This window comes from Pocillopora verrucosa, chromosome 6 (assembly GCF_036669915.1).
Source record: "Pocillopora verrucosa isolate sample1 chromosome 6, ASM3666991v2, whole genome shotgun sequence".
NCBI lineage: Eukaryota > Metazoa > Cnidaria > Anthozoa > Scleractinia > Pocilloporidae > Pocillopora > Pocillopora verrucosa.
Window position 1 is genome coordinate 7,010,921 of NC_089317.1, and position 26,990 is coordinate 7,037,910.

The 26,990-nt window shown below is 37.1% G+C and overlaps 1 protein-coding gene across 1 annotated transcript; it reads left to right on the forward strand.

Moving 5' to 3' along the window:
* The first annotated feature begins 444 nt into the window (after nt 1-444).
* On the forward strand, nt 445-25,954 carry LOC136281511 (uncharacterized). Its single transcript, XM_066167925.1, has 20 exons — nt 445-572; nt 2,675-3,022; nt 7,122-7,376; nt 10,349-10,621; nt 16,514-16,564; nt 16,840-16,928; nt 17,125-17,180; nt 18,150-18,328; nt 18,685-18,795; nt 20,139-20,157; nt 20,291-20,321; nt 21,071-21,374; nt 21,546-21,656; nt 22,088-22,278; nt 22,971-23,093; nt 23,333-23,403; nt 23,942-23,982; nt 24,164-24,260; nt 24,344-24,443; nt 24,851-25,954. Exons 1-20 carry the CDS (start codon nt 506-508, stop codon nt 24,914-24,916), a joined length of 2,583 nt encoding a protein of 860 aa, XP_066024022.1. The 5' UTR covers nt 445-505; the 3' UTR covers nt 24,917-25,954.
* The last annotated feature ends 1,036 nt before the right edge of the window (nt 25,955-26,990 follow it).

Below are 26,990 nucleotides of genomic sequence, written 5' to 3' on the forward strand. Positions count from 1 at the left end.
ACTTCCGGTTCCGGCCCCAGGAATATGGGTACTCTCGTGCATCCCCATAGGGGATAGATCAGTGGAACCCGACCTTGATTATATTTAGTAGCCCTTGGAAAAGAATCCACGGTTGATAAACAAGAAAGAGGAGTTGAAATCTGTCTGTTACAAGTTACTTTTTACTTGCGTGACTTTCATCCACGCGCGCGTGATCGATATCGGTGTCTTTGTTCTCATTCGTCACATTCGCAAGTTTCACGCATAGTTTAATCTGAATGGAACGTTTCTCCGAAAGAAAAGTTTCTACAATTCATGCAAATGTCCTAATTGTCTAACATAAATGGGATTTTTTTCCATAAATCGCACCATCCGTCATGTTGTTCAGGCAATTTGCCGACAAGGATCGTGACACCCGGTCCCAGTCTCAAAACGAATTAGGGCCTTATAGGCCATCCCGTCAAGTGACTTCCAGAAGATTTTGGCCCATCCTTCCTCGTTGAGGCATCAGCAAAGGTCTGACAGGATGGTGTCTTTGCGTGATTATAAAATTTACTTACTCTTTCTTCTGCTGGTAAAGTTTCACGGGTCAGGTAAGTGTGAAGTTATTCTCCCGTACAAAGGATTTGACAGTATTTTTTTTACCATGTGCCATTTTAAGCTTAGATATCGAAAACGCCGACCCTTTATTTATGAACGTGATTTTCGTCAAAATGATTTCCGAACTCCAAGGTTGCTTTCAACAGTTTTTGTATTTCAAAATTTAGATATGATGTTGGGATTTCAATCGCGTGATAAATGAAGTCTGAATAACTATGATGCGATAGAAATCAAGAGCAAATGATTTTATGTTTCAAGTGTAACGATACCATGTACGTTCAGAATTTAACATCAACATTGAAACTTCGAAGTGCAATATTTTCTTAATTAGTGTGAGTCGTCTTTTTAGCCATGAGGAAAGTTACTGCTTTGTCAGGTGGCTTTCCATTACAAACATAATGGCTGTGCAAACTCAGAAGAGAGTTGCCATCTGTACATAAACTCTCTTCCTTTCCATCCATCACTCATTATTGGGAAGAGCTGTTACCAATTTTCCAATCAGTATTGGTTCAAACAATAACCTCAGCAAGGATAATTGCTGCTAGCTAAGTTGAGTGTGACTTTTCCTCCAGGCAGCAATCATGTAAAGAAACTTCCCAATGTGCTTGGATGGATAAATGAGCATTGTTTGCTCATACCTACATGCATGATTTGTCTGCTTGGCAAGTTTTTAGCTTTATGCACATATAAGTGTGGTATCCCACACCGGTAGTGGATGACTTATTTTTGTTGTATATTTAAAAACAGTTAAAGAATTACCAGGATCAAACTTTTTGAAATGTATGTGAAGATATCTTTGCTGATGTATATACCTACTGAGATTTACTTCAAGCTAATTTAACAACAATAACAAAAAGATTTGTAATAAACTGCACAAATTCTGATAGGTAGGATGGTTTCTCTCACTAGTGAGAAATTAGCATCTGACCAATCACAAGTTGTAGAAGATATTTTGACCAGTGAAAACAATGGTATGGGTTTTTTTTTTATGCCTTTGTGGTTTGGGGGCTTGCCAAAATGAATGAAAGTGAATGTCAGTGAGGTTTGCTGGTTGCAGACAACTATAGAATCATGACTTCAAGGTTTAAAACAAGAAGTCAGCCATTGATGTAAACAAGTTAGATTTACTAAGGAAGATGATGTCGGAGAAAGCCAGACTTCATGAAAATTGGTGAAAATCATTCTGATTTCTCCTTATGCAAACTGATTGCAGTCTTTGTCTAAATCTATGCCTTGATCAATCCCTGACATTTGCAATCCAAAGAACTAAAGTGGAATCTCCTCCAAAATGGTACAAAAGACTTAAATTTGTAGATTCTGACTCAGATAAGAAAGCATTACAATCCACCTTTGCGATTTGATTCATGCACATGTGAATGAGAAAACATTTATGTTTTAAATTGGCACTATAATTCCTATAATATTAATGCAAGCTTTTCATTCAACTAATTTGTTCTTCACTTTTGCCTTTACTTTGTTTCAGCAGTAATGTAAATGTTGCTCTATTTTCTGCAACACACACAACCCACATTTCCTCAAATTACATTATGATTAGTTTTTGCTTGTACAATTTTTATCCACTCATAGTCTAGACAAAAACTTGCTTGTTCCTTGCTCATGATTTTATTTTCCAAAACTTGTGAATAGAAATTACATGTTCACACTTAACTATGAAGTATCTAAGTATATTTCTTACATGTCTCAACCACATTTAACCATTTTTGGAACTTAGTCACACCAATTTAAGTATAATATTAAACTTGGAAATGCACTTGTCCTAAAATTGTTGTTTTTGTAAGTAGAAACAGACCTTTAGAGCAAATAAACCAAAATTTATATTGTTTGAGAAGTTACACAAAGGCACAAATAGTTACACATTACTGTTTGAACTATGTTTCTTAGCAAATGAAAGTATATTTCAAGCTGATTGATATCAATGAATACCAATGTAGTGCATATTTACACTTATTGTTGTTACTGCTTACACTAAAAGTGCCTCTGTGGTGGACTCTATTTTAGCCCTTCTTCCTAAATTATATCGTTACACATGTAACTAAAGGGCTGAGAATATTATGTTTATGGTTGTCTATTTTAGGGGGTATGGATGTGCATTTCACCCAGGAACCTTCTAATCCAAGCTACTTTATCAATGGTAGTGATGCCAATCTGGTGTGGGACTACGCTGATCCACATAACGAAATTCAGTACATTACCTATAGTGTTCTGGTAGATGGCACATTTGTCAGAATGATTTTTAATGACAGTGGTGGTGTTCAAGAACATCCTAAAATTCCTCCATCTTACAAAGGAAGAGTTAAAATTGAAGGAAGAGCTACCCTGGTTATCAAGAACATTAACCCTGGAGACAATACCGAATTTGAATGTGAATTGATTGGAGACTTTTTGTATGTGGTACAAAGCACAGTGCAACTTATTGTGGCAGGTATGTATGACAAAAGAAAGTCATCAATAGTCAAACATAAATGAAATGCATTCAACTCATGTCTGTCATATTTCTGAGGTCTGGAGAAAGTAATCAATAGCATAAATATGCGCAAACCTTTATATGCTGGGCTGAAAGTAGCTAGCTAACCCAACTTTTGGGAAAAATAGTGCTACTTTTACTTGGCATGCAAAACTGGCAGCACTTCTAAAAGGAGAAACAAAATTCTACCATTTACTTTGCTGTCTCTCAAGAGTAAGAAATGAAAGTGTTATCAGAGAGTTATTGCTTTATTCTTCTGGCACCAACTACTGGGTTACTCTGTTATGCATAGATAACTATAATATTAATATGAGTACTAGGATTTTCTTCAAGTAAAGCTGTCGATGGTCAGTCAAAACTAGAAACAATCTGACTGGTTGCATGATAAATCAATGAAGGAAAATATTGCATGACCAATCACAGGCAGCACGTGAAATTAATTTGGTGTATAAAAAATCATATCGCTTTTCAAGCCTTTTAAAGAGACTCGTCAGAGGGAATGAAAGTCAGCATTGCATCATTAGCAGCTTTCTGAGGATTAATATGATGATCTTCAAGGTTTGCAGATGTAAATTTCATTAACAGATTGGTGACTTCCTCAAGTAATTTCTGACATTAAGGAGCAAGTCAAAACAAAATTTTTTAAAGTTATGAAAACAATTAACCAATGAAGTCTGCAATCCAAGCTCTTTATCCTCTGTGAAAGACACTGAGCATGGAAACAGAAAATAATTCGATGATGATCAATGTGGTCCGGCAGGAATGTTGTTTTTAGCAGATGTTGTTTTCATGGAGGTCAGTTCAACACCTTTGTTTTTGTTGCTGACTTTGGTTTCCTCACTGAGAAACTGGCTGAATTCCACAAAAGCAACAATAGACCAAAAGTATTCCATTTCAATTTACGGTATGAAACGTTTTAGGGAGCTTACGTGTATGTGACCATCCTGGCTCATGAATGAAAATTGTTTGCACTTACCAGCCATTACGTAATCTTCTTTCTTTCATTTATTTTATTTATGCAGTTGCTATGTTGTGTTGGCTTATTTTAATTGTAATGTGATACCTGTCACATTACTTCTCTTTCCAAATTGTATTATGATAGAAAGATACCAGGTTATTATGGCTCAAAAGGGGCAAAACGAATCATCATTTGCATTTGGTGTGTGTAGCCCAAAGCCAATCCATGTCTCATATTTCACTTGTACAAAAAAAAATCAAGTGTGAGACATCTTGCTTTTTTTGTTTTGTTTTGTTTTGCTTTACCATAAGAAGGCAATTCTTATTCATGTATCACTGCCATCTTAGTAACAGATTTGCCAAATTTTTTAACATGGTTCTTGTGTACCCTCTCGATCAAGGCGGACCTAATTCAACCCTAAAATGAAAAAGTACTGTAAATATGCTAAAGAATACTTGAATCTCAATAAATTGGTTATTTAAGTCTTAAAGGCTACTTCTTGATCCTTAATAGCAATGGGAATTAAGCTGTAAATTGGAAACCAAAGGTTCTGAATGAAGTGAAGCTTTGTGACATCTGGTCAAAACCCCCTGGCATATATCATTTGCAAGTATTATATATCTACAAAGTACTGTTTAGCGTTTTATTTAAAAAAATTAAAATTACTTTTCCTGGTAAAAGAGAAGCATAATCAAGGAAACTTCACCTCCCACTTTGGCTCATGCCTTCTCTTTTAGTGACTGGTGGAATACTCGGCTGGAGCTGGGGGGTGGGGGGCAGGGAATTTGTTTTGTTGTTTCTTGTTTCTTCGGTAGTTTTCGTTATTTTCTCGTCCTTTAGTCCTTTCCTGTTTAAGGTTCTGAGGTCAATCGACTCTAAATAAAGAGGAAAATGTGTATTTGTGAAAAACTTTAATTTAAATTATTTTTGGGACATGATGCATTCTCGAAGCTTTACGGAGGTCTGTAGAGGTGACCCCCAATTTCCTGATGTCACTGTGAACTCTGAAAGATTCTAGTCAAATATTATGACTATTATGGACTCAGGAAAAAACCAATAGCTCCATTCAATTTTCAAAATCTTAAAGGGAGGCAGCTGTTTGCACACACTTATAAGGCAAAACGCATGATAATGGTCTTCCAACTAAATGTAGCTTGTGATATCTCGCACTGAGAGCACTTAGCTATCATTACATTTGATTGAAAGGCTGGTGTATCCATTAATGATAATTTCATGTAGCATCAGCTTTATTTGCATGAAAGCTGTTTTGGATTGTGGTATAGATCTATTGAACACTTCCACATGATGAAACCAGTTGTGCTATGTAACTCTCTTAAGGCCCTTGTACCTGACAGATTTTTGGGCAGAGCTAGAACCTTTAAGTCTCGAGTATAGGTCATTATAAATTTAAACAAAATTACTTAGAATTCTATAATGGTTGCTGGTTTATTCAATAACTCCTTCCAAGATTTTGTAGTATTATCAACTGGATGACAAGCTACATCAGGACCCCAATTCTTGTATTGTTTAGTAACTGTGGATCAAGTTGGCGTATACTTACACTAACGATATCTTTGTTACAACTTCAGTTGGAAGCTCTCCAAATTGTTGGCTCTTAAATTCTAAACAAAGTTTAATAGGGCCTAATACAGTTGAGTGGGAGATGGAGATATTTGAAGATGCACAACTAGTATTATTCATCTTTAGATAGGACTTTTCGAACAAGCCGCTCCATTCTCAAGGAATCTATATACAGTTTCCTCAACCTTTAACATTTGCACAAAGCAAAGTGCTACTCACTATTAAAAATCAAGTTTTTTAGTCTGTCGTTAAATTAGATTTCCTCCTTTCACCAATACTCTCTCAGCTACTCTGGCTGGCAAGGAATGTTCTGCATTTCTTACTCAAACCTTTTTTTGCAACAAGAATATTACTTCCAGCACAAAGATGAATCAAGTAGTGTTTTTGATGTCGCCTTTCCACTTTCTGCTTCTACAACTCCTTTCCCACCATCTCTTGTAGTTTCTTGATGAATATTAGCATCTCTTGATGGTCTAGAAGACAGTTTCTTTGCTAATGTCAAACGAGCTCAAATCTTGTGTCGATTATTACTTAGAACTGCTTAGCGTGGATTTAAGCCGCCTTTTCCCTCTCCAGTTTTTCTCACCCAATATTCTGGGTACTGTCTGTTTTCTGCATTTCACCAAAACTAAGACTGGACCATATGGTTTAAACATTTGATTGTTTGCTTGCCTATTCATTTGCTTGCAAGTGCCTCTGTTTGCCTCACATCACTTTAGTTTTAAGGACCAACTCAAATTATCTCGATCAATAAAACAAGTTTTAGCTCAAATTGTTTAAATTGGTCTCCATTCAATCCATTCTTAATGCAGGAAAGTAAATTCGTTTTCTTTGCATTTGAAATGGGCTCAAGAAAGTTTTATTTGCGGGTTTAATTCTTCGAACTGCGGAGGAAAAGTCCAAAACTCTCCCTTCTGTGACTCCCTTTGCAGAACAATCATGACGAAAAATCAATTGATTTAATGTTTGACAAAGGAATGATCAGTACAAGGAGATGAGTAAGGTCTTTTAACTTTAAGAAATGGGCAAGCCGCATTCAGCATGCCACTGGTATATTCTTTTTATTGCGAAGAAGCCATAGTTTCTCTTTCATTAAAATTTCAGTTTTCTGGTTTGAGGATGTCTTCTGTAGATTCTTTGTCAGACCAAGTTCCAAGTGGGGTGTGGCTTGATTGGCTCTGTTCCTATTTGTTTGAGCAGGGGCAAAAATTTTATCCACAAAAATGGAAGTAGCTTAGAAACCAGGGTCCTTAGCCTAAAGAGTGACTTCCTGAATCAGCCCATAATTCCCTAGACTGGGGCTTTGCTTTATAATTTTTCTTGTGAGCAAGTTCTTCAGTAGCTAATGCCAACAGGTTAACTTGTGTTGAATGAAGTTTGAGCTCCCTTATTCTAGGTGGTTGTTGGGGACCAACTGCTGGCTGCTTTTGTCTGTTTTATTGAAATTGGGTAAATATTAATTTTAATTAAGATTTGCTACGCTATACGAGGAATGATATAATCTCTTTTACCTTTCAGAGGCACTACTTATAAACATCTCTTTAAGAGGAAAATATCACATTGAGGGATCCCCTGTCACCATGGCCTGTGAAGCTTCTGGGAAACCACCGCCGGATGTGGCATGGATTAAAAATGGAGTACTGGAAAGTTCAGGGAAGAAAGCTACGTTTTTAAAGTTCGATAACATAAACAGAAGAGATGCAGGACAATATACATGTCGAGCCAATAACTCAGTGGAATTCACTTCTATTGATACATCAATTGTAGTTCAGTGTAAGTACATTTTAAACGTAGTTTTCTATTTCTGAATCTACCCTATTTACAGTGCGAATCCTGTTATTGGGGTCAGTTACCCCGAACTGAAAAATCTGTTCAAAGGTGACAGGAAACAGAATTCCACATCAAATCTTTTTCGGCTTTGTATTCAGTGATCCCAATTATTGGCTGGGGCAATTGAATTTACGTGGAATCATTGCTCATTTTATGTTACTCAGGAGGATGCGACATTTTTTGCCAAGTCATTGCTTTAGCTGGACTGTGTTTAACTCAGAAAATGGCTTAAAATCATTTCCGAATCATTGTGACAATCCAAAATTCGTTCCGTTTGACTAGCGCACAAGGCTAGCGGATATTCTGATTCTGTGTGAGGGCTCTGGTTGGGGCTTAATGGTGTGACGATAGGTTTTCTCTTAGCGGACGGCACAATAACAACTGGGGGAAATAACTCGGTAGAGACGACTCGGCAGCGAGAACGGAAACTTGTCACGATTTCCTAGTACACGGAGATCTACTTCGAGCAAGCTTATACGGACGTCAAGGATAAGACAATCTTTGGTTCCACAGTACTTTTATTCTAGGTCAGGCCAACAAGCGACATGACCCCTAGCATACTCTAGTTTGTAATCATCGAAGCTGTACAAGGTACTTGCTTAAGAACTAACTGGTGTGAGGTGCTATTGTTACAAAAATCGTAATATTTGAATAAGGACACAAAGGAGCGGAAAAAAGTCTCTTTGAAGTTAAATGAAAACTACTTAAATATTCCATCTGTTTCTACGACAGAAAGAATCTCAAAATTAAAAAGACGGATGCAATAAACTCTATGCCATTAAAGTAGGAAACCTAGGTGCGAATTTACAGCTCTGGTATAGAAAACAATACCTATCTTAATTGCAGTAGCGCAGCTCAGGAAATAAAAACGGAAAAGCAATTAAAAGTTTCTGCTTATCTATGCAAGATTGGTTTGGAAACCATCACATGAAAAGAAATTAAATTTACGCGTATAAACTCAGCTGCTATCTACGATGAAAACCAATGTTTCCAGAAAGACCATTAACACTTATATTTACCTAAAAAAACCATGTAATAAATGACAAAAGTGCCGACAAGCAGGTGCATGTGATGAAAGCGAGTAACACAAAAATCTATTCTAAAAGCTACTGTGGTTTTTATACATTTTTTGATTTTTTTTTTAATGAAAGGACTTGAAATGGTTAAATGTGAAAGTTTACGAATAAATATGTTCCGAATAACACACACGGGAAAAGTCAGTAAATTTTCCCGTAACAATGGAAAGATGAGAATTGGTCAAAATTCTTTCAGCTGAGAAATTACAGTTTTTACTTATAGCTGGGATCAGCTAATTGGCGCGAAAATCGGCTTAAACTAAAACTGCATACCTAAGATTTGCGCACATATTTGCATGTGTGACATTCGAGATATTATTTCAGGGCGAGAATCCATTTTATATTTAATTATTCGTAAGCCTTGCCATCTTATACTACATACTCGACTGCCAAATAACACAAAAGTGACGGAGTGCATTATGGAGTGATTACAAGCTTCACTTTTTTTCTCATTTAAAGACACGGAAAGGAACGACAAAGCCTGCACTTGAGTAATTGATTTTTATGACTTTCTGGTTTTGTAGGTTGTGTAACCTGCAAGCACTAAGCCGCCCCCCTATGAGAGATATCTAATTGTTTCGACGTTCACATTTCCTCAGATATTGGACCCCTGTTGTTCAATACAACGCAAGTTTATTGGGGTCCACATCTCACCCCTTCATCATTCGTTATTTCATTTTAGTGGCTCACAGCCAATTTGATTCAGTCATGGGTCTATTTCAGGTAAAGAAAAAAAAAACCAACCAAAAAAAAAAAGGAAAAACAAACAAAAACGACGTAAATGCCCAGAAATGGCATTTCGCCCAAGCCATTGGGATTGCAGCATTAGGATTTGCTGCTCTCACCAATCACATTGTGGCATTAGGTTTTTCAAAAGAAAGATATGAAGTTTCTGCTGATGGAGTGAAGTGAACCTGTTAAATTCTAGTGGAAACTGGCTGCTTATCTTGATACAAGTAATCCAAATTATTGAGACAGAATTTCCAATTTCCAATTTACAAAAAACATTTACAACAGAATTTGAGAACATCAGGGAAATTATACTAATAACAGCACTCATCCGCCTCAGGCCCAGTGAAGATTGTTGAGTAATCGTTTCAACCTCGTCTTGGAGATCGTTCAACAACATTCACTTCACCATCGGCAAATAAATATTAAATGTATAGTACTGTGCAAAAGTAACGCAAGAGAAGTGCGCGAATTTCTCTTTTTGTTCAAGTGAACTTTCGTCGCAATTCCGTGCGAAGGTTCGAGTAACAATTTGAGGTTTTTTTAGCAAAAGTTCCGTTGAACAAAGATGGCTATTTCGTCTAATTTTTCCTTTGAAACAAAACTTTATTGAAATTTCGTGATGAAAAGCGTCAGTTTACTACTTGGATAGACAAGAATCTGAAGATTCCGAAGAAGGGATCAACTGTGCCTCGTTCGAAGGTGATGCTGAATCTAAAATTTAATGATCAATACCCATAATTAAGTACTGGTTGTAAATGACAGTCAGCGACTAGTGTCGCCGCAAAAGACAACATGCGAGGCTTGTGAAGCTTAGCAACAAATTAAACCAACATTAAAAACCTTCGTGTTTGCTGATACTTACTTTTCCTCTAGGTTTTTCATTCATGTACATTTTCATTTCATTTTTCATGTATCCTTATGCACCCTTTAGACTTTAACAAGAGGTTGTGATCTATAACTTGTGGTTCTTATTTTCATGTACATTTTCATTTCATTTTTCATGTATCATTATGCACCCTCTAGACTTTTACAAGAGGTTGTGATTTATAACCAGTCGAAATGTATGAGCGATGAAATAAACTGACATGATTTGATTTAAATTTTTAGACAAACCTGAAGGTGTGAGGCTCACTACCAATGCTGCACAAAATACCGTCACTGAAGGAGCCGCTGTTACATTCAAGTGCATAGTTATGGCTGCTGTGCCACAAGTGTCAATTTACAAGTTCTATTTCAATGGCAGCCTCCTAAGGGAGAACAGCAACAGTGAGTATACTCTCAATAACGTCAATCGATCTCAGCACTATGGCGAGTACAAATGTGTCCCACATAATGACGTTGGAGATGGAGCAAAAGCCACTGTGAGACTTAACATAAAGGGTGAGTAGAAACATTTGAGCATTTTTAAGAGCTAATGTCAACATGCATCAGACAAACAGCGGCAAGTCACCCAAATTCGTTTTCTCTCCTACCTTCATATTTTGTAGCCCGATATGTCCGAATAATTGTGGTGTAGTTTTTTTGTGAAAATATATTTTAGTTTTTGAGAAATTAGTTTTTTCGTTCGACCACTCAAATATGCAAGTTTTCACCCTGAATATTACCCGAGTTGTGTGACCTCATGTAACGAATTTACTTGACCTCCGGTATTTCTGTCGGCATAATCCTTTGTTTTATCATCTAAACTTAATCCCCTGTCATTATTGAAGCTGGAAAAGCAATATTTATTTTTTGGTGAATATTTTTGTCCGACACACTTTCTATGTCGATAAGTAGCATCAAAACAAAGACAGTTTTAACAATGACAGATATGACAGAATCTACTGAGCTTCTAGCTTTTAAAAGACAAAAGGATGGTTATAAAGTTACTGTAAAAATTTCCTTGTGTATTTGTGTCGTTATATCGTGAGACGAACTCAAAGTCCGGCAAAATTTACTTGCTAGCGACTATGAAGTATACATGGTGTGTCTACTTGTCGCCACCGTTTACTGGCATAAATCACTATAGTTTGTAAAGAAATCTAACATAACCTCTTACCTTATTTATTTATGATTTTATTAGCTGTTTCGGTGATTAAGTTATGCTCTACCATATTTTAGCCAGATTTAATTTACAGTTTGTAAATCTTCTCCACATTATTATATTAGTTGCATGACAAACGTGACACATAAATTCAAAGATGAATCAACCTCCGAATTACGAAGAGATGGGTTTTTTTCCTCTCTTTTCATATCTATAAAAACCATCCAAGAATTGCTGTATTCAGAAAACTAAAATGTCCAGATCCATCAATGATTCCTTTGCCGGCGAAAGGTATGACAAGCATCCTTACATATTTCCGATCGCGCTCTGCTCTCCTGCCAGAACACTATAAATCTCAATAACGTTGAAGCAACAACCCGCTTTGAACTGCTAAGCTGCTACTGAAACAACGATTAGTGACCACAAAAGTAACATATTGTAATATTGTCCATTCAACATAAACAAAAATCTTATACAGGGTAAATATTCATTTGTGTTGGTATCAATTATTGCGTGACCAGCTTCTGATATAAATGGATGGGGGAAAACACGACTTCAAATCTGGGCTCCCGGCAAAAAGTAATACTCAAGCGTAATATAATAGCCGTAACAGCTTATTGGTCTTATAAAATCATAAATAAGAGTGTTATGTTAGATTTTTTCGAAAATTGTGGTGATTTATGCCTCGATATGCCAATAAACGGTGGCGACAATTAGGCGCTAACAAGTAAATTTTGCCGGACTTTGAGTTCGTCTCACGATATAACGACACAAATACACAAGGAAATTTTTACAGTAACTTTATAACCATCCTTTTGTCTTTTAAAAGCTAGAAGCTCATCGGTCATTGTTAAAACTGTCTTTGTTTTGATGCTACTTTTCGACATAGAAAAAGTATGTCGGACAAAAATATTCACCAAAAAATAAATATTTCTTTGCCAGCTTTAATAATGACAGGGGATTAAGTTTAGATGATAAAACAAAGGATTATGCCGACAGCGATACTGGAGGTCAAGTAAATTCTTTACATGAGGTCACACAACTCGGGTAATATTCAGGGTGAAAATTTGCATATTTGAGCGGCTGAACGAAAAATATCATTTCTCGAAAAATGAAATATATTTTCACAAAAAAAAACTATACCACAATTATTAGGACATATTGGGCTACAAAATATGAAAGTAGAAGAGAAAACGAATTTTGGTCGACTTGCCACAATATTTCAAATTTGTTCGATGGATGCTGACATCCTCTCTTAAGTACTTTTGATTTATAATCCAAAACAGGAAATATGTTTTATAACAGTTTACATTGCGTCAATAAAACTTCCCACACAATGAACCATTACAACCCCGAACAGGGAGGGATAAAGACCCTGGTAATGAGGTTGACGTGTTGTGCGTGACGATCGACACATGTGCTAGTTAGCAGTATTTTCAGGCAGATGTTGTTGATGTTCCTGATGTTTTGAACAGAATTTCGAGGATAGGGAATGTTTTCTTCAGATGTAGTGTATGATGTCAGTATCAGTTGAATTGATATGTTGTCAAAATGAATTAAAATATTGGTCTGCGAAAATGAGCCAAAATTAAAAAAAACCACAATGAACAACCTCGAGTCAAGATATCACCAGTCAATTATATGCTGCCTTCAATCCTAATAAGCCTGGGAAACTGCAAGTGGTGTTTGACTGCACAAACCGATACAAAGGGACATCGCTCAACGACCAATCACTCAGTGGTCCAGACTTGACTAACAGCCCGCTTGGTGTCGTCTTAAGAATTCTTCAGGAACCAGTACCTCTCTCCTCAGGCATTGAAGCCATATTCCATCAAGTAATGGTTGATCCAAACGATGGTGATACCTTGAGGTTCCTTTGGTGGCCTGACGATGACTTATCTAAGGAGCCTGTTGAGTACACCTTTTGGTGGCACGTCTTCACCAAGTTGGAAAAATTTTGGTCTTCGAAAGGCGGCTCAATTAAGTGATCAACACAGTATTGAAGAACTTTTAGGTGGATGACTGTTTTAAATCGGTGTAACCAAAGAACTCGCCAGTAAATTGAGAGAAGATTTGTGTGTCCTATTGTCAAGAGGTGGATTTCAATTGGCTAAATGCTTGTGTAACAGGAGGCAAGTCCTCAAAACCATTCCGACCTCAGACAGAGCTTCATCAATTTTGGATTTGTGTTCAAATTCTTGTGTGCTTCCTATTGAAGTAACCCTTGGTGTTCAGTGCAACATGGATAGCGACATGTTTACTTTCAAGATGGTACTAAAGGATTAGGCCTTCACACGAAGAGGGATTCTATCAGTGACTAGCTCCATTTATGATCCACTTGGCATAGTATCGCCAATCACCTTACTCGCTAAAAAGCTCCTTCAAGATCTCTGCAAACAAGGACTCACCTGGGATGAAGAGATAGTGGGAAAGTAATGTCAGTTTTGGAGATGATGGCTATGTGATGTACCTATGCTTATAAGAGTTGCCTTGCCAATATGTTTGAAAACAATCGACTTTGGCTGGGTACAAAATGCAGAGCTGTACCACTTCGCAGATGCCTCTCAGATTGCTTATGGGACTGTTTCATATACAAAACTCGTCTTTGAAAATGGCCGCACCCACTGCAGTCTCCTCGCTGGGAAATCTCGCTTGGCTCACGTGGAACAGATGACTATACCCAGATTGGAATTGTCAGCTGCTGTTTTAGCTGTCAGAATGAATCAGAAGTTCAACACAGTGTTTTGGTTAGTCTCCAGAGCTGTCCTCCAATATATCACGAGCAAAGAGACAAACGATTCTACATGTTTGTGGCCAATTGCCTGACAGTGATACATGATGGCTCAGAACCTTCCCAGTAGAACTTTGTGGTTGCGGTAAAGGAGTTATTAAAGAGGGAGGTTTGGTTCAGAGGCCCTAAGTTTCTCTAGAAAAGTGAAACATCGTAGCCCACCTATCCAGTCTCTTTAGTCAGACCGAGCGGTTAGGGTCAAGCTCGAACAAAGCATGTTACTCTCATAGAGGGGACCTCATGAAGGACCACTGAACCTAATGGTTCTGCAATATTCGTCATGGTTTAAGCTTAAGAAGGGAGTTGCTTGGCGTCTGAGATTTTAAAAAAATTCCTTAAGAGCAAGAGGTACTTACAAGAGGATCCTGTTGATCCATTACCTTGTGGACGGCTGTCGATGGACGAATTACGACATGCAGAGGCTCAAATCATCACATACGTGTAAAAATTAGCTCTCTCGCCAGTGCTTAATACCCTCTCAGACTTGAGCCCAGGGGAATCTGAGAAGCGTAAATTGAAGATTATGGGCTCATTTGGTTCAGTGTACAAATTGAGACCATTTCTGGATGGAGCGGGAATATTGAGAGTCGGTGATCGGCTTCAAAATTCTTCATCAGATTACCAATCGAGACATCAATTGCTGTCACCTTCAAAGCACCATGTTACCAAACTGCTCATTATGGATGTTCATTAGTCTGTGGGTCATCTTGGTCAAGAATATGTCCAGACCAGTTTGAGAAAAAAGTACTGGATCTTTAATGGACGGGCTGCTCTTTGAAGAATACTCAGTAACTGTTTGACATGCCAAAAAAAAATGCTGCAAAGGGCCAACAATTGATGTTAGATTTACCTGGCAACAAGCTTATTCCAGATAAACCCCTGTTTTCTAACGTTGGCATAGATTCCTTTGGCCCACTGTATGTGAAGCAAGGCAGAAGTACAGTTAAAAGCTATGGTGTCTTTTCTCTTGCTTAACTATCCGAGCAATCCACATTGAAGTGACCGAGTCTCTGGAAACAGAATCGTTTATTCGCGCTCTATGCAGATTCATCAGCAGAAGAGGGACGCCAAAAATGATAAGAGGTAACAATGGTATGAACTTAAGTAGCGGAGAGAGAGAAATCCCTGATCATCATCAGAAGAACATCAAGAGGAAATTTAATTTCCCTGAAGTATCACACATGGGAGGAGTCTGGGAACGTATGATTCGTTTAGTGAGAAAGATCTTAAGAGCCCTTTTTAAGCAACAATTGGTTTTGGAGACGCACTGCCAACGTTGATGGCAGGAGTTGATGGAATTCTCAATGGTTGACCATTGACTCTTAACAATGGCATGCAGTCCTATTGATTCACCATCTTCGACTACTGACCATTTGTTACTTCGATGGCATTTAAATTTGCCACCAGGAGTCTTCGTTAAGAATGATTTGTACTGCTATCGTCGCTGGAAGTTGGTTCAATACCTTCCTGGCGTATTTTGGAGGAGATGGTTTTCGTAATATCTGTTAAATTTGCAAGAACGGCAGAAATGGATCAGACCACCTCATAGTTTTGCTGTTGGTAACCTGATTTTAATTCCTGATGAAAGAGTTCACCCCAGTCGGCGGCCTTTGGGTCGCGTTCTCGAAGTTCACCCAGGAAGGGATGGATTTATCCGATCCGATCGTCCAATACTTAAAGTAAACCTAAGGGGTTGGAATGTAGCAACTAGAATTTGAATTTCTGTCTATTGTCAAGTAACTGCGGAAATATTTTATATTGTTTTTCTTTCAATTGAACTACTGTTGTGATGTTCTGTTTCGATTCAATTAAGCCCGCTTTTTTGCATGAGGTTGTGTACGAATTACGTAATGCTTGTAGCACTTTATTTCTCGCTAGTACAAGCTTTGTTTTAGTTACATACTTTTCGTTAATAATTGATTTCAGATAAGTCAGTCTTTTCGTTAATTTTTGCTAGCGCCGTGTAACTTTTGTTTAAGAGTTTCATTACCAGACCTGATTACGCCACAAATTGTAAGTTCGTTTCTTTCTTATGTAGCTCTGTCGTTAGTCTTGTTGTTATATGTGTACTTAGGTATTTGTATTAGTATTCTATGTTCTTTTGAGTTTAACAATAAAAAGGTCAGTTTTTCTCTAAGATTTTATGGACCTCTCTGTAGTTCTCTGACATTTTGGGTACTTTTTAGTGATAGTGTTGATAATGATAATAATTATAATGATGATGATAGTAATAATAATATCAGTGATAATAATATCAATGATAATAATGTTGGTGACGATGATATGAATAATAATAACAGTTCTAGGAAGTATAGTCTATCATACCCTGAACCTCCGTGAAAAAAATTACTTACGCTAACGTATTATTATTATCATGTTATTTGAGGTTGGTATGATGATGACATAAAATTTAAAATTGCTTGTCGATCATTTTAAAACGTATTTTGTTTTTTCCCAGTTCAAACAGTTTCAAGTACAGTTGCCACCTCATCCCAAACAACTCCCGCAGGTAAATGTTCTTTAATAGGCGTTTTCTTTTTTACATGTAAAACTATGTAATCATAATAGCATGTTCTTTAGTGTTACAAAATGAGTTTGAGTAAAAGACAAAGAGTGAATTAGGTCACTGAAGGCCTGGAACTTGGCGAAGGACTGTAGACTCACAAACAGTCATAACAATATTCAAGCTGAATTATTGTTAGATGGAACCACTTCTCGGCAGTTTTTGTGAACCAAGGCTCTTCATGTTTTTCGTAAATGTAAAAGGACACGGCTTTTCTTCAGCTTCAGAAAGCACAGAAGTTTACCTGACAGCGACGATACAGGGGAACTGTAGCAGACGTTTAGAAGTTGCTGCGAAATTTCCAGAAATGGTTAGATAATCTACTTGGTCCGTATACCGGAGTGTATAGAATACTGCCATAATATTTGTCATTAAAAGGGAATCTTAATCAATCTATTGTTGACCGAAATCTCAATATTTCTGTTAAAACAAAAAGACATTTTGAACGATCTTCAATAACGAAACAAGTATTCAAATTTACATTTTTTCTTTAAATGTGCTTTTAGGCTTGTCAAATTGCCTTTAAGTTTGGCTGCTCATCCGCCAACACCGTGAACACCAGGTAAGGTGCAGTTTGTCTTAACACTGAAACAAAAAACGCTAACGCAAATCTGTGTTCTGGGGCGGAGAGGAGCTTTATCTCAGTTTGGCGTATTTTAGTGTTAACATGGGTGTTTCTGCTCTAAAAAATCTTAGTTAATGCGAAATAATCTACATTTGAAGTACATTTTATTTAATGTACAGCAACAGATTGACAATTAATGACATGAATTAATTTTATTTACCTTGGTTTATTAGATCAAAAATACTCTTTTGGTTAAATCTCAATGTATTTTAACACTTAAAAGTCACCAAAGTACAAATAAAATGCCGAATAGAGAACCGTGCCGTTAAGGGCACAATGCATAAATTATGACTGATTATGCAATTGAGCCGTGTGGTTACTCAATTTTTGTCACGCAAGGTGCGCCTTCGTCGAATTGCTCTCGCTGTAAACTCTGTCCTTTCGGTAACGTACTTTGTTTGGCGCTGGATTCTTTCTAATCTTTAGGCTACTCATTTATAATAAGTCAAAACAGACCTCAAGACGCCTATATCCCCAAGTGTAACGTTGAGTTAACTACTGCGGTTCTCCTAATTCATAACCTGTTTAACTATTACTCAAGTAACGTTATTTAAATTAAGGTAGCGGCAATTTTTTTCACAGAGCAAAGACAGCAACAAGGTCCTTTAATGAAAATGTTATTTATTGTAACAAATGGCTTTGTATTGTAATCGTAATAGGCTTTCAAGGGAGAGATAAACAAATATCAGGAAAAGGAAATGTAGTTATATTCTCCAAAGGTGACAAATGTTTGAATAGGTGAAGAATGTAAAAGCGGATGAAGAAACTACTTGCAAACCTAAATGAACTCTTCCTACGATTTCGTTTTGTTTAATACCAACTGTATAATCAGTCATAACTTATGCGTCTTACTTTTTTCGGCACAGTGTTCGATTCGGCATTTTACATCCTTCTCCCCTTACCTAGGTGTGGCAGTGTTGTTCTCGACTTCATGATGAGCTTCAATCGAAGTGTAGTCGTCAGCAATGTTTTGACTGTCCTCTTAGATGCTGCAAAGCAAGACAAATTCGGAGGTTTTAAAGTCGATCCAGAATCAATTAAACAAGTTTTTATACCCACAGATGGCTCGGAAAGCACAACAAAAGGTAAATTTTACAAAGAAATATTATTGTTAAATGTTTACACGAATTCGTCCTAAGATGGACTTTTTTCAAATTGTATTCCGTATCTGTTTAATCAAACAACTCAATTCTGTGAGTCATATATTTCCAAGTTTTTTTTTGTCGCTGTTGTTGTTTTTATTTAATTAAACAAAATCTTACTTTTAAACATTTTTATAGGGAGAGTAGCATCTTGCTTTTCCTTAGTACCTAGCAAATAAGAGTTAACGGTTTTCGTTTAGGAGCGTAAGCTATGTAGTGAGAGCAGTGTATTGACCACGATCACTGTAAATGTTGTGTGAATGTTACCTGATCAGACTTTGTAAACTGAATCATTTTAGGTCCTGAGGAATGTAATCGCCCACCTAACAACGTCTCGTTAGCCATAAATGGGGTTCTTGCCTTCATAATCGTTCTTCTAATTATTTACATAATCTGGCTACATAAGAAAGGTAGGTATAAAATTCATAATCTATGATAGAGGGTTTGGCTGCAAGATTCATTATTAAGCAAAAGAAAATCTTGACCCACATCCACATCATTTGTCTTTTTTTCCTTTCGTTTTTAACTCGTGAATTGCGCGCATGCACAAGAGCGAGTTATAGATACGATGTGGGGAATGGCATTTGCTCGCTCGCTCGCTCGCTCGCTCGATTGGTCGATTCCTGTAAACTTTTTTTAGCTTTTAGGCTTTTGAGTGCATTTGATAGTTTTTGGCGAGCAATAAACAGACGAAATGGCGACCTTTGTTGCTAAGAATAGTGGTGGGGTGAAAAAGAAGCCAATGATAACCTTAAAAGAGTTTTTTTTTCCGTTTTAGTTTCAACAAGCGGCGCCAGCGACTGGCAGGCATGCAAGGATTCACACTGAAATAACAGAACAACCTTCGTTTTCCATAATTTAATTTACAGTCCTTGAACTTGAAAACAATCCGAAGATTCATTGAAAATATCACTTACTGCGAAGCGCTCGGAGTTTACAGATGTTCAAAAGCTTTTTCTGTTATGGCGTGAGATTGAGGACAAAATTGATCATTACGTTTCGTCGCGTGTATTTTTCCTGTGTGAAGCTACGAAAGATGCCGACGACTGACGAAATTACAAGTTAACACGAAAATCAAATAACGCCTAAACAAACAATTTTAGCTACCGATTTTCAGTGAATTTTTAAAGAACAATTTTCTTTTAAGTTTCAAGACAATTTGAAGATTCAACATACATACAACGTACTAAAATGCGAAAGTTACACACCACAAAATTGATAAATAGGCCTGAAATGAAATTCTATCTTGTTATTGATTATACGTTGCCTAGCACGTGACTTAAATCTACCCAGGCGGAGATCCAAAATGACGGTGGCAGGCTTGGCTTAGTTATATCACTCAAAACTCGTCCCCTTTTTTCTCATTTGATAAAGAGGGAATCGTTAATGTTTTCATTAGACAATATTGCCTTGATTTTCTAATATTTACAATAAAAGACAGTAAATTTCACTTTTCACCCACATTTACTTCCAACCTTTTCTTTTGAACCAGAAACAAAAATGATAGACGTTTAAAACACATGACATCATCCACCCTTGTCAAATGTAATAGCATGATCATTTCAATTGTAATGCCTTCTTATCCCAACGTTACTTTGTTTCTTTGCTACATTAGCGAACACTGAACTACTGCTCGTACTCTAGATATGACAATCAACCACAAAATTCCCTAAACCAGATAACATTAAACATAATCTAAAAAATCATATGTCAATTCACGAGTTTGCTCACAGAGCACTTTGATTTTTTTCAGGGGCTGTTGGGAAACAGAGGTAAGAATTTGCTGCCACTTGGAGTGTGTCGATGTAATGTTCCAGATATGGTATAATCTCATAACAAACTTCCACTTAAAACTGATGAGATTCTCAGCTCTTCATAAATATTTGTATGCTTTCTCAATTGTAGGACTTATGAAGATGAAAGAGGTGTTTCCTACGTAAGTTACAGCTAAGACATTGAGGTCATGTTAGTGTGGCCAGTAATTATGTAATCTCACTTTACCTCTACTCTCTAGAAGGAAATAAACGCCTGCAACAAATAGGAAGGAAAAAAGGTGTAGTTCTACAAAAAAAGGCATAATGCATTAATGACAGGTACAATGAAATATAGGAAGAAGTTTGACTCGATAGGATCTTTGTCCTGGGATCATGTCCTTTACCAAGCTGCTCCATCGATTTTCGTTCGGTTATCCCTGGTTCAACTGCGTGGTTTCACTTCATAGATAGCAAACTGGTCTGCACCCGGTTGATATTTGTTTTGTAAATAATTTTTTTTTCACGCCGTTTTGGCCGTCCCTTTACCTTGATGACTTATTTTCAAAGCGTTAGTCCAGGAGCTTAGTACAGCAAGAGTTTTTTTTTCGTGTGTGCATTTGTCAAAAAATTGCACTACCAATCGATGATCTTCATGTTGCAGTTTGTAGCTTCAACGAATATGCTATGAACCTCGATCACTGCATTGGACATGATAGTTTCAATGGCAGAGAACAAAGTGTTAATAATAATAAATATTAGTAATATTTAAGGACAAGAGATTATAAACTATTAATAATCTCTTGTTATGAAATAATATAAACGCTTGTCTGATGAAAACGGGTGAACTGATTTTTATAAGAATGTAGGAAATTTTATTGGGATTAATAACAGACTTGTATATGAATACCTTAACGGTATGTTGGTTTAATAGAATGAAACAGGATTAGAAGATAACGAACCAAGTCTACCCGATTCAGCAAAACTCACCCAGCCTCCTGCGGAATACATGGATCTCATAGAAGTCAACAAACATGATAGAAAAGCACAAAGTACCGCTTCAGGTGCTGATTACGTGCCTCTTCATCCGTTAACACGCTGCTGGGAAGTTCCAAGACACCACGTGACCATAGAAAAAATCATTGGTAAAGGTGCTTTTGGTCAGGTTGCCAAGGGAACAGCGGTAAGACTTCGAGGGAGTCCTGAAACGACCACAGTGGCTATTAAGATGCTTAAAAGTGAGTTCTTGTACTGTAAATTGAATGACAGTCTTGGCCTACAGTCATTCACTGTTACCGGGTTACCGCAACTTTTTAGCTATTTGTCATTTGACAACTTATGTCGCTATTTCGACATTTTACATGTTATTCCCGTTAACCAAATTTTACTCCTTGTTTTTAACGCTCCAGCAAACGCTACTGAATCGGACAAGAGAGATTTGATGAAAGAACTTGACACAATGAAGCAGCTAAAACCACATCCTTACGTCATTAAACTTCTGGGATGCGTTACAGAATCTGGTAAGCTTTGATTATGAGGTCTAATTTTGCTGTACACATTTTGCATTTACTCTGATTTACTCTGTAACGCTTTCGCGTCATTGATAATTTGCTTCAGTGGAAAATTCACTGCTTCACAATTGAGCACAACAAACAGCCATCGCATATGGTAATTTTATCCTTTTTTAGCTAACAGCGACGCTCTTGGATTTGCTGTTAGACGAAGACCAAATAATGGCCATTGTACAAGCCATTCTGTTGTATAAGCAGAATCGCTTTTTCTAAGGGATATTTGGTCTTTACCTTCTTTTGAGACCGTTACAAAGTTTTCCAGCTTTTCATTGTAAAACTACATCTTGTTTTCGTGACCCTGACTGCTTTTTATTTATTTTACTTATTGCTAATTTTTTTAGAGAGAGAAATATCTAAATGAAACTGTTTAATTTCTTCAGAACAGCTACTGGTTTTGATTGAGTACGTGCCTTTTGGGGATCTGCTGGGTTACCTGAGAAAGAGCCGTGGATTAAAAGACACTTACTTCAAAGACCCGGATATCAAACCACAAACAAATCTGACGTCACAGCAGCTGATGAAGTTTGCTTGGCAAATTGCTGATGGAATGAGTTATTTATCCTCAAAATCTGTAAGTTAATTAAAAAGGCATCAAAGAAAAACAATTCTAAAACCTTCTTGTAAGGTGTATCGTCATGTTAAGCCCTGTCTTGCATAGAATATCATGTCTCTACAAGATCACGCCCGGGATATGCAAACGTATTCTTACCGTCTTGTTGAGGCTATTTCTTTAGGGCCAGGAACCCTACCAATTTTGACGTCATCACTTAAGTTATATTTCACCGTGCAAATGGCGATATTTGTGCATCGCTGCAAGTGTACCTCATCGAAATAAAATATCTGGGTTTTTCTCGTGTAGGCAAAGGTAGAGACGTGAATGAATACGATCTTTTATTCAACCTAAACTGAGTGTACCACGAATATCCATTTTAGTGACAAGAAAGAAAAGGAATCAAAACTTGAAATTAAAAAATTCGTCTTTGGTTGCTAAACTGCTACATTACAGAACCCTATTTCGAATAAAATCTTAAGATAAGCTTTCTATGAAATAATTATGTATTGCAGAACTAAAGTGGTTTGCTTCTCTTTGGAATATGGAACAGCAATTATAGTAATTTTAATTTTCTGCCATCTGGAATAAAGAGAAATACACACATCATATTATGTCGCTGGATATTTCTATTTTCCTATCTGAACTATTTCATTTCAGTTCTTTTTCTTCTGGAATCGCTAATTTTTGCTCACGGATCAATGCTTTCTTAGATCATTCACCGAGACCTTGCGGCTCGTAATGTGTTGGTTGGACAAAAGGAAACGTGTAAAGTGACAGACTTCGGAATGGCAAGAGATGTGCAGCAGGAAAATATTTATGAACGAAAGACTAAGGTAATCAAGAAAGAGGGGAGGTGGGGGTGGTACTACATATCGTTCAGTTTAGTGACTTTCACACCATAGTTCTGTTAAAGCTGATATACTCCCGATTTCGATCACAAAATCCTTGGATGGGACCTGAATGAAAATATTAGCCATGCGTATACGAGTGTAGTTTTAAATATCACTGTCTTTGACCGGTCGCTTCCTATAATTTTTTGGCTGTTTCACAAAGTGATATTTGAAATCTTTAGGGCCGTCTTCCCGTGAAGTGGACAGCTTATGAGGCCTTGATGTATGGTAAATATACCACCAAAAGTGATGTGTAAGTATACCCGATTATTACCCGTAGCAATTTTCCAACAAGTTTTACCAATAGAATAAGAGAGAGGGTAAGTTTTTTTTTCTTCATCCTCTCACGAGCGTTGGACAATGAAAAAATTCTTGACTCTTCATGAGGAATCGAACCTCAGACCATCGGATTCCGCGCTCCGATGCTCATACCACTGAGCCACAGGGACTCTACGGTGAGCAAGCTCTATTAGTAAGTTCATTTTACGCGCTTCCTGCATACTGCAAGGATCAGCAATGTCGATAGAGTCATGTTTGTACATAAAAATAAGACAGAGAATCGGAGCGCGGAATCCGAAGGTCTGAGGTTCAATTCCTCGTGGAGACTCAAAATTTTTTTCTTTGTCCCACACTCGTGACCAGACGAAAAACATCTTTCTCTAAGTTTTATCAATTTTAATCAGGACATGAATTCTATGCTTTGTAAAAGAATACATATATTTTAGTTGTCGTATAAAATGTTAATGTCTTCAGTCACCCAATATATATTTGTTTGATTTGTCTTTCTGCAGATGGAGTTATGGAGTTTTGCTGTACGAGATTTTTACCATAGGTAACATCGAATGGAGATTTATAAGACCCTGTATATGTTTTTCGCTATATACCATGTTCAATTAAGCAATGTAACGTGTTCAGTCAGACAAACGTAATGAGCTTCAAACTACATGGTTGGTTTTCAGTGAAGGTCGTTTTTTCGTCACATTTATATTTCGATGGTCTTATGGCTCTTCCAGGTGGTTCACCTTACCCACGAATGGATGGAAGAAAAATTGCAAACTTACTCCAGGATGGATACAGGATGCCTAAACCACAACACGTCGATGAAGAATTGTAAGTGTTTTTTCAATTCGTTCTCTCTCATCCTACAAGGAAACGTTCTTTAAATCTCTAACAGATCATTTGAACAATACCAGGTATAAGATTATGATGAAGTGCTGGAAGAATGACCCAGATGCAAGACCAACTTTTACTGAATTGAAAAATCAGCTTAAGGACATGGAAACCCTACACAAGGTGAGAATTTTGATCAACATGAAAGTTTCTTTTCACGTTAGACCGACTAACTTAGGCTTAGCTAATTACGGTTTTAAACTTAATAGCGTTTAGCTTAGATAGCGTACTTTTTACGAAGTTGGGATTGCATCTTCTTGTTATGTCACTGAAGCTAGCACTCCACGAAAAACAAGGAGGAAGGGAACTAGAATGTCCTTGCGACAATTGACTCCTTATGGTTATTTAAAAGATGGTAGGATTATTGCAAAATTGTATTGAGACGCACAAAGAGCAGCAAATGACACCGTAAAATACTTTCTTGAATTTGTTTTGGTGTGAAAAGCTGACCACTTGTGAGGATAAACGCTTATAACGTAAGAGGAACACTTTTTTAATGATGCCAATTATTATATTATTCTTTTCTGCAGAAGCTGATCAACATGACAATGTACGACAAGCAGTTGTATGCAAACGTCGAGGATTTAATAGTGTAGTTAGATAGATTTCCGCGGTATATGACCGGCTAACAGTTTGAACACTTTGCCACAACAAGTTTCAGGGCTGAATCATCTTTTCCTCACACGCTTACTTGGTAGAAAAAGCCATTTTGTGTTAAGCAATTAGGCTGGAACGTTATAACTCGATTGATTTTATATTCTTAAACGCTGTAACGCTTTATCAGTTTACCGATAAAGTATACTCTCATTTTCTCTTTTACATGTTTAGCACTTACACGCATGCTCGACACAAGCGTTGGAGTTCAGTTTATTTTCTGACTCAATTCTGAAAGGCAGGATAGTGCAGAAAATATCCAATTAACTAGATTGATGAGATCTCGTTCTGTGTGCCTTAGTTGTCTGCAGTTTTAGTAAATTGCTAAAAAATTGTTTTGCCGCAAAACCCGCTTGGTTTTAGGAAAGCTATCCGGCGCATAAACTGCTTTCCCTAAGACCGCATCTGCCTGCGATACTAACTCGAAATACTTTTACACTGAAAGTATTATTAATTAAAAATTAGCCTTATCCTAATAAAAATTATAATTGGCACATTACTTGTGCAATCGTCTTAGCTTTGAGAGATGAATTTGCTGAAAATTGTATATAAAATTTTGAAGATTTTTGCCTAGAGGGAAATGACTATTTCCTAAATTTTCTACGGGAAACGAAATGTAGAGAAATTGTGAAATACATGGTATGGTAAGACCACAAGAAGCTAAATTTTAAGATCTGATTTATGCAGGTAAATAACTTTATCTCCTAGGATTTGTCGCCACAATCAGGAGCATGTCACGAAAGTGTGATAATATTTTAACACCTACCATTAAAATGCACAGGTTTTACCCCTGGAGATGTTTACTAAATCATTAGTGCTCTCTCGAGTAGCCTGGAGAGGATGAAAAAATAAAATAATAAGAACGGGTGCTGACTATACAATTTTGGAACAGTCAACAAAAGTTAGTGCTCTGGGAATTATTGGTAGTTATCGTCACGTAAACTGCGCTTTGTCGTGAAAGAGGAAATAAATGGATTTGTAACGGGACATACAGTGTACATTGCTATTACTGGCATCCAGAGTATTGTCTTTGAAAAAACCACTTAACTTTTCACGTACAATTCCTGCAAATGCAAAGTGTAATTATAGTAAATGATGCGATGATAGCAGCTGAGTGAAAAAAACGGGCCAGGGGTGGGTTGGGTCGCGTACTGTTTTGTTGGTACCATCGCGCAGTTCATTTATTTCGTTCTGTTTTACTAAATGAACGCCTAGAACCGGCTAATGAATCGAAGTCCCCGCATTTTTCTTAATTCAGTGGTCTTGCCTAAGAAATGGACGTAAGCCGTAATCAAAGAACCTTTGTCTTTCGTGCAATTACTGTATATACTTATTATAATATGTGTACTATATTTAACAGTTGTTCCATGAGCCCGCGCCTGATATGAACTGGCTATACCAATCTCGTATCCACCAAGTCAGAAACAGGAACCTATGGAATAATTTATCGCACGACTTGACCAATGAGCTTGTACAGATGAAATGTTACCTCTAGATTCCTGTCGGTTCATTCTGTCAATTGGATTTAAAAAATTGACCCCATCAGAAAACCTGTGTAGCCAAAGAAAGTAAAAGGGAGACGTTAAATTCCACGTGTTTAAAAAAATATGTGTATCAAGAATTTGATAGAACCCAAACCCACACCCAAACCCAAACTCAAACTCAGAGGCTTCACGAAGCAGAAAAAAATTGTTAGGTTAATATGTAGTTCAGATTGACGCTGGAATAAAATATGATTTGTTAAAAGCTTCTTAATAGACACTCTGGTCTTTTTGCTTTATCGTTATGTAAATGAAATGGGTGTATTGAAGAAAACATTCAAGGAAAGATGACACCCGAGCCATGGGGTAAAAAATGCGGGGTAGAAAAGTTAATTGCTTTTAATAAAGCAAAATGGGACCCAGCTACGCCAATTGTTTCATAGGTTTTACCGAACACCAATTTTTCAGTCAATACAACGGCCCCAAACCTAAACTCTACGGTCGCTACATCGACGACTGTATCAGCGCCACCTCC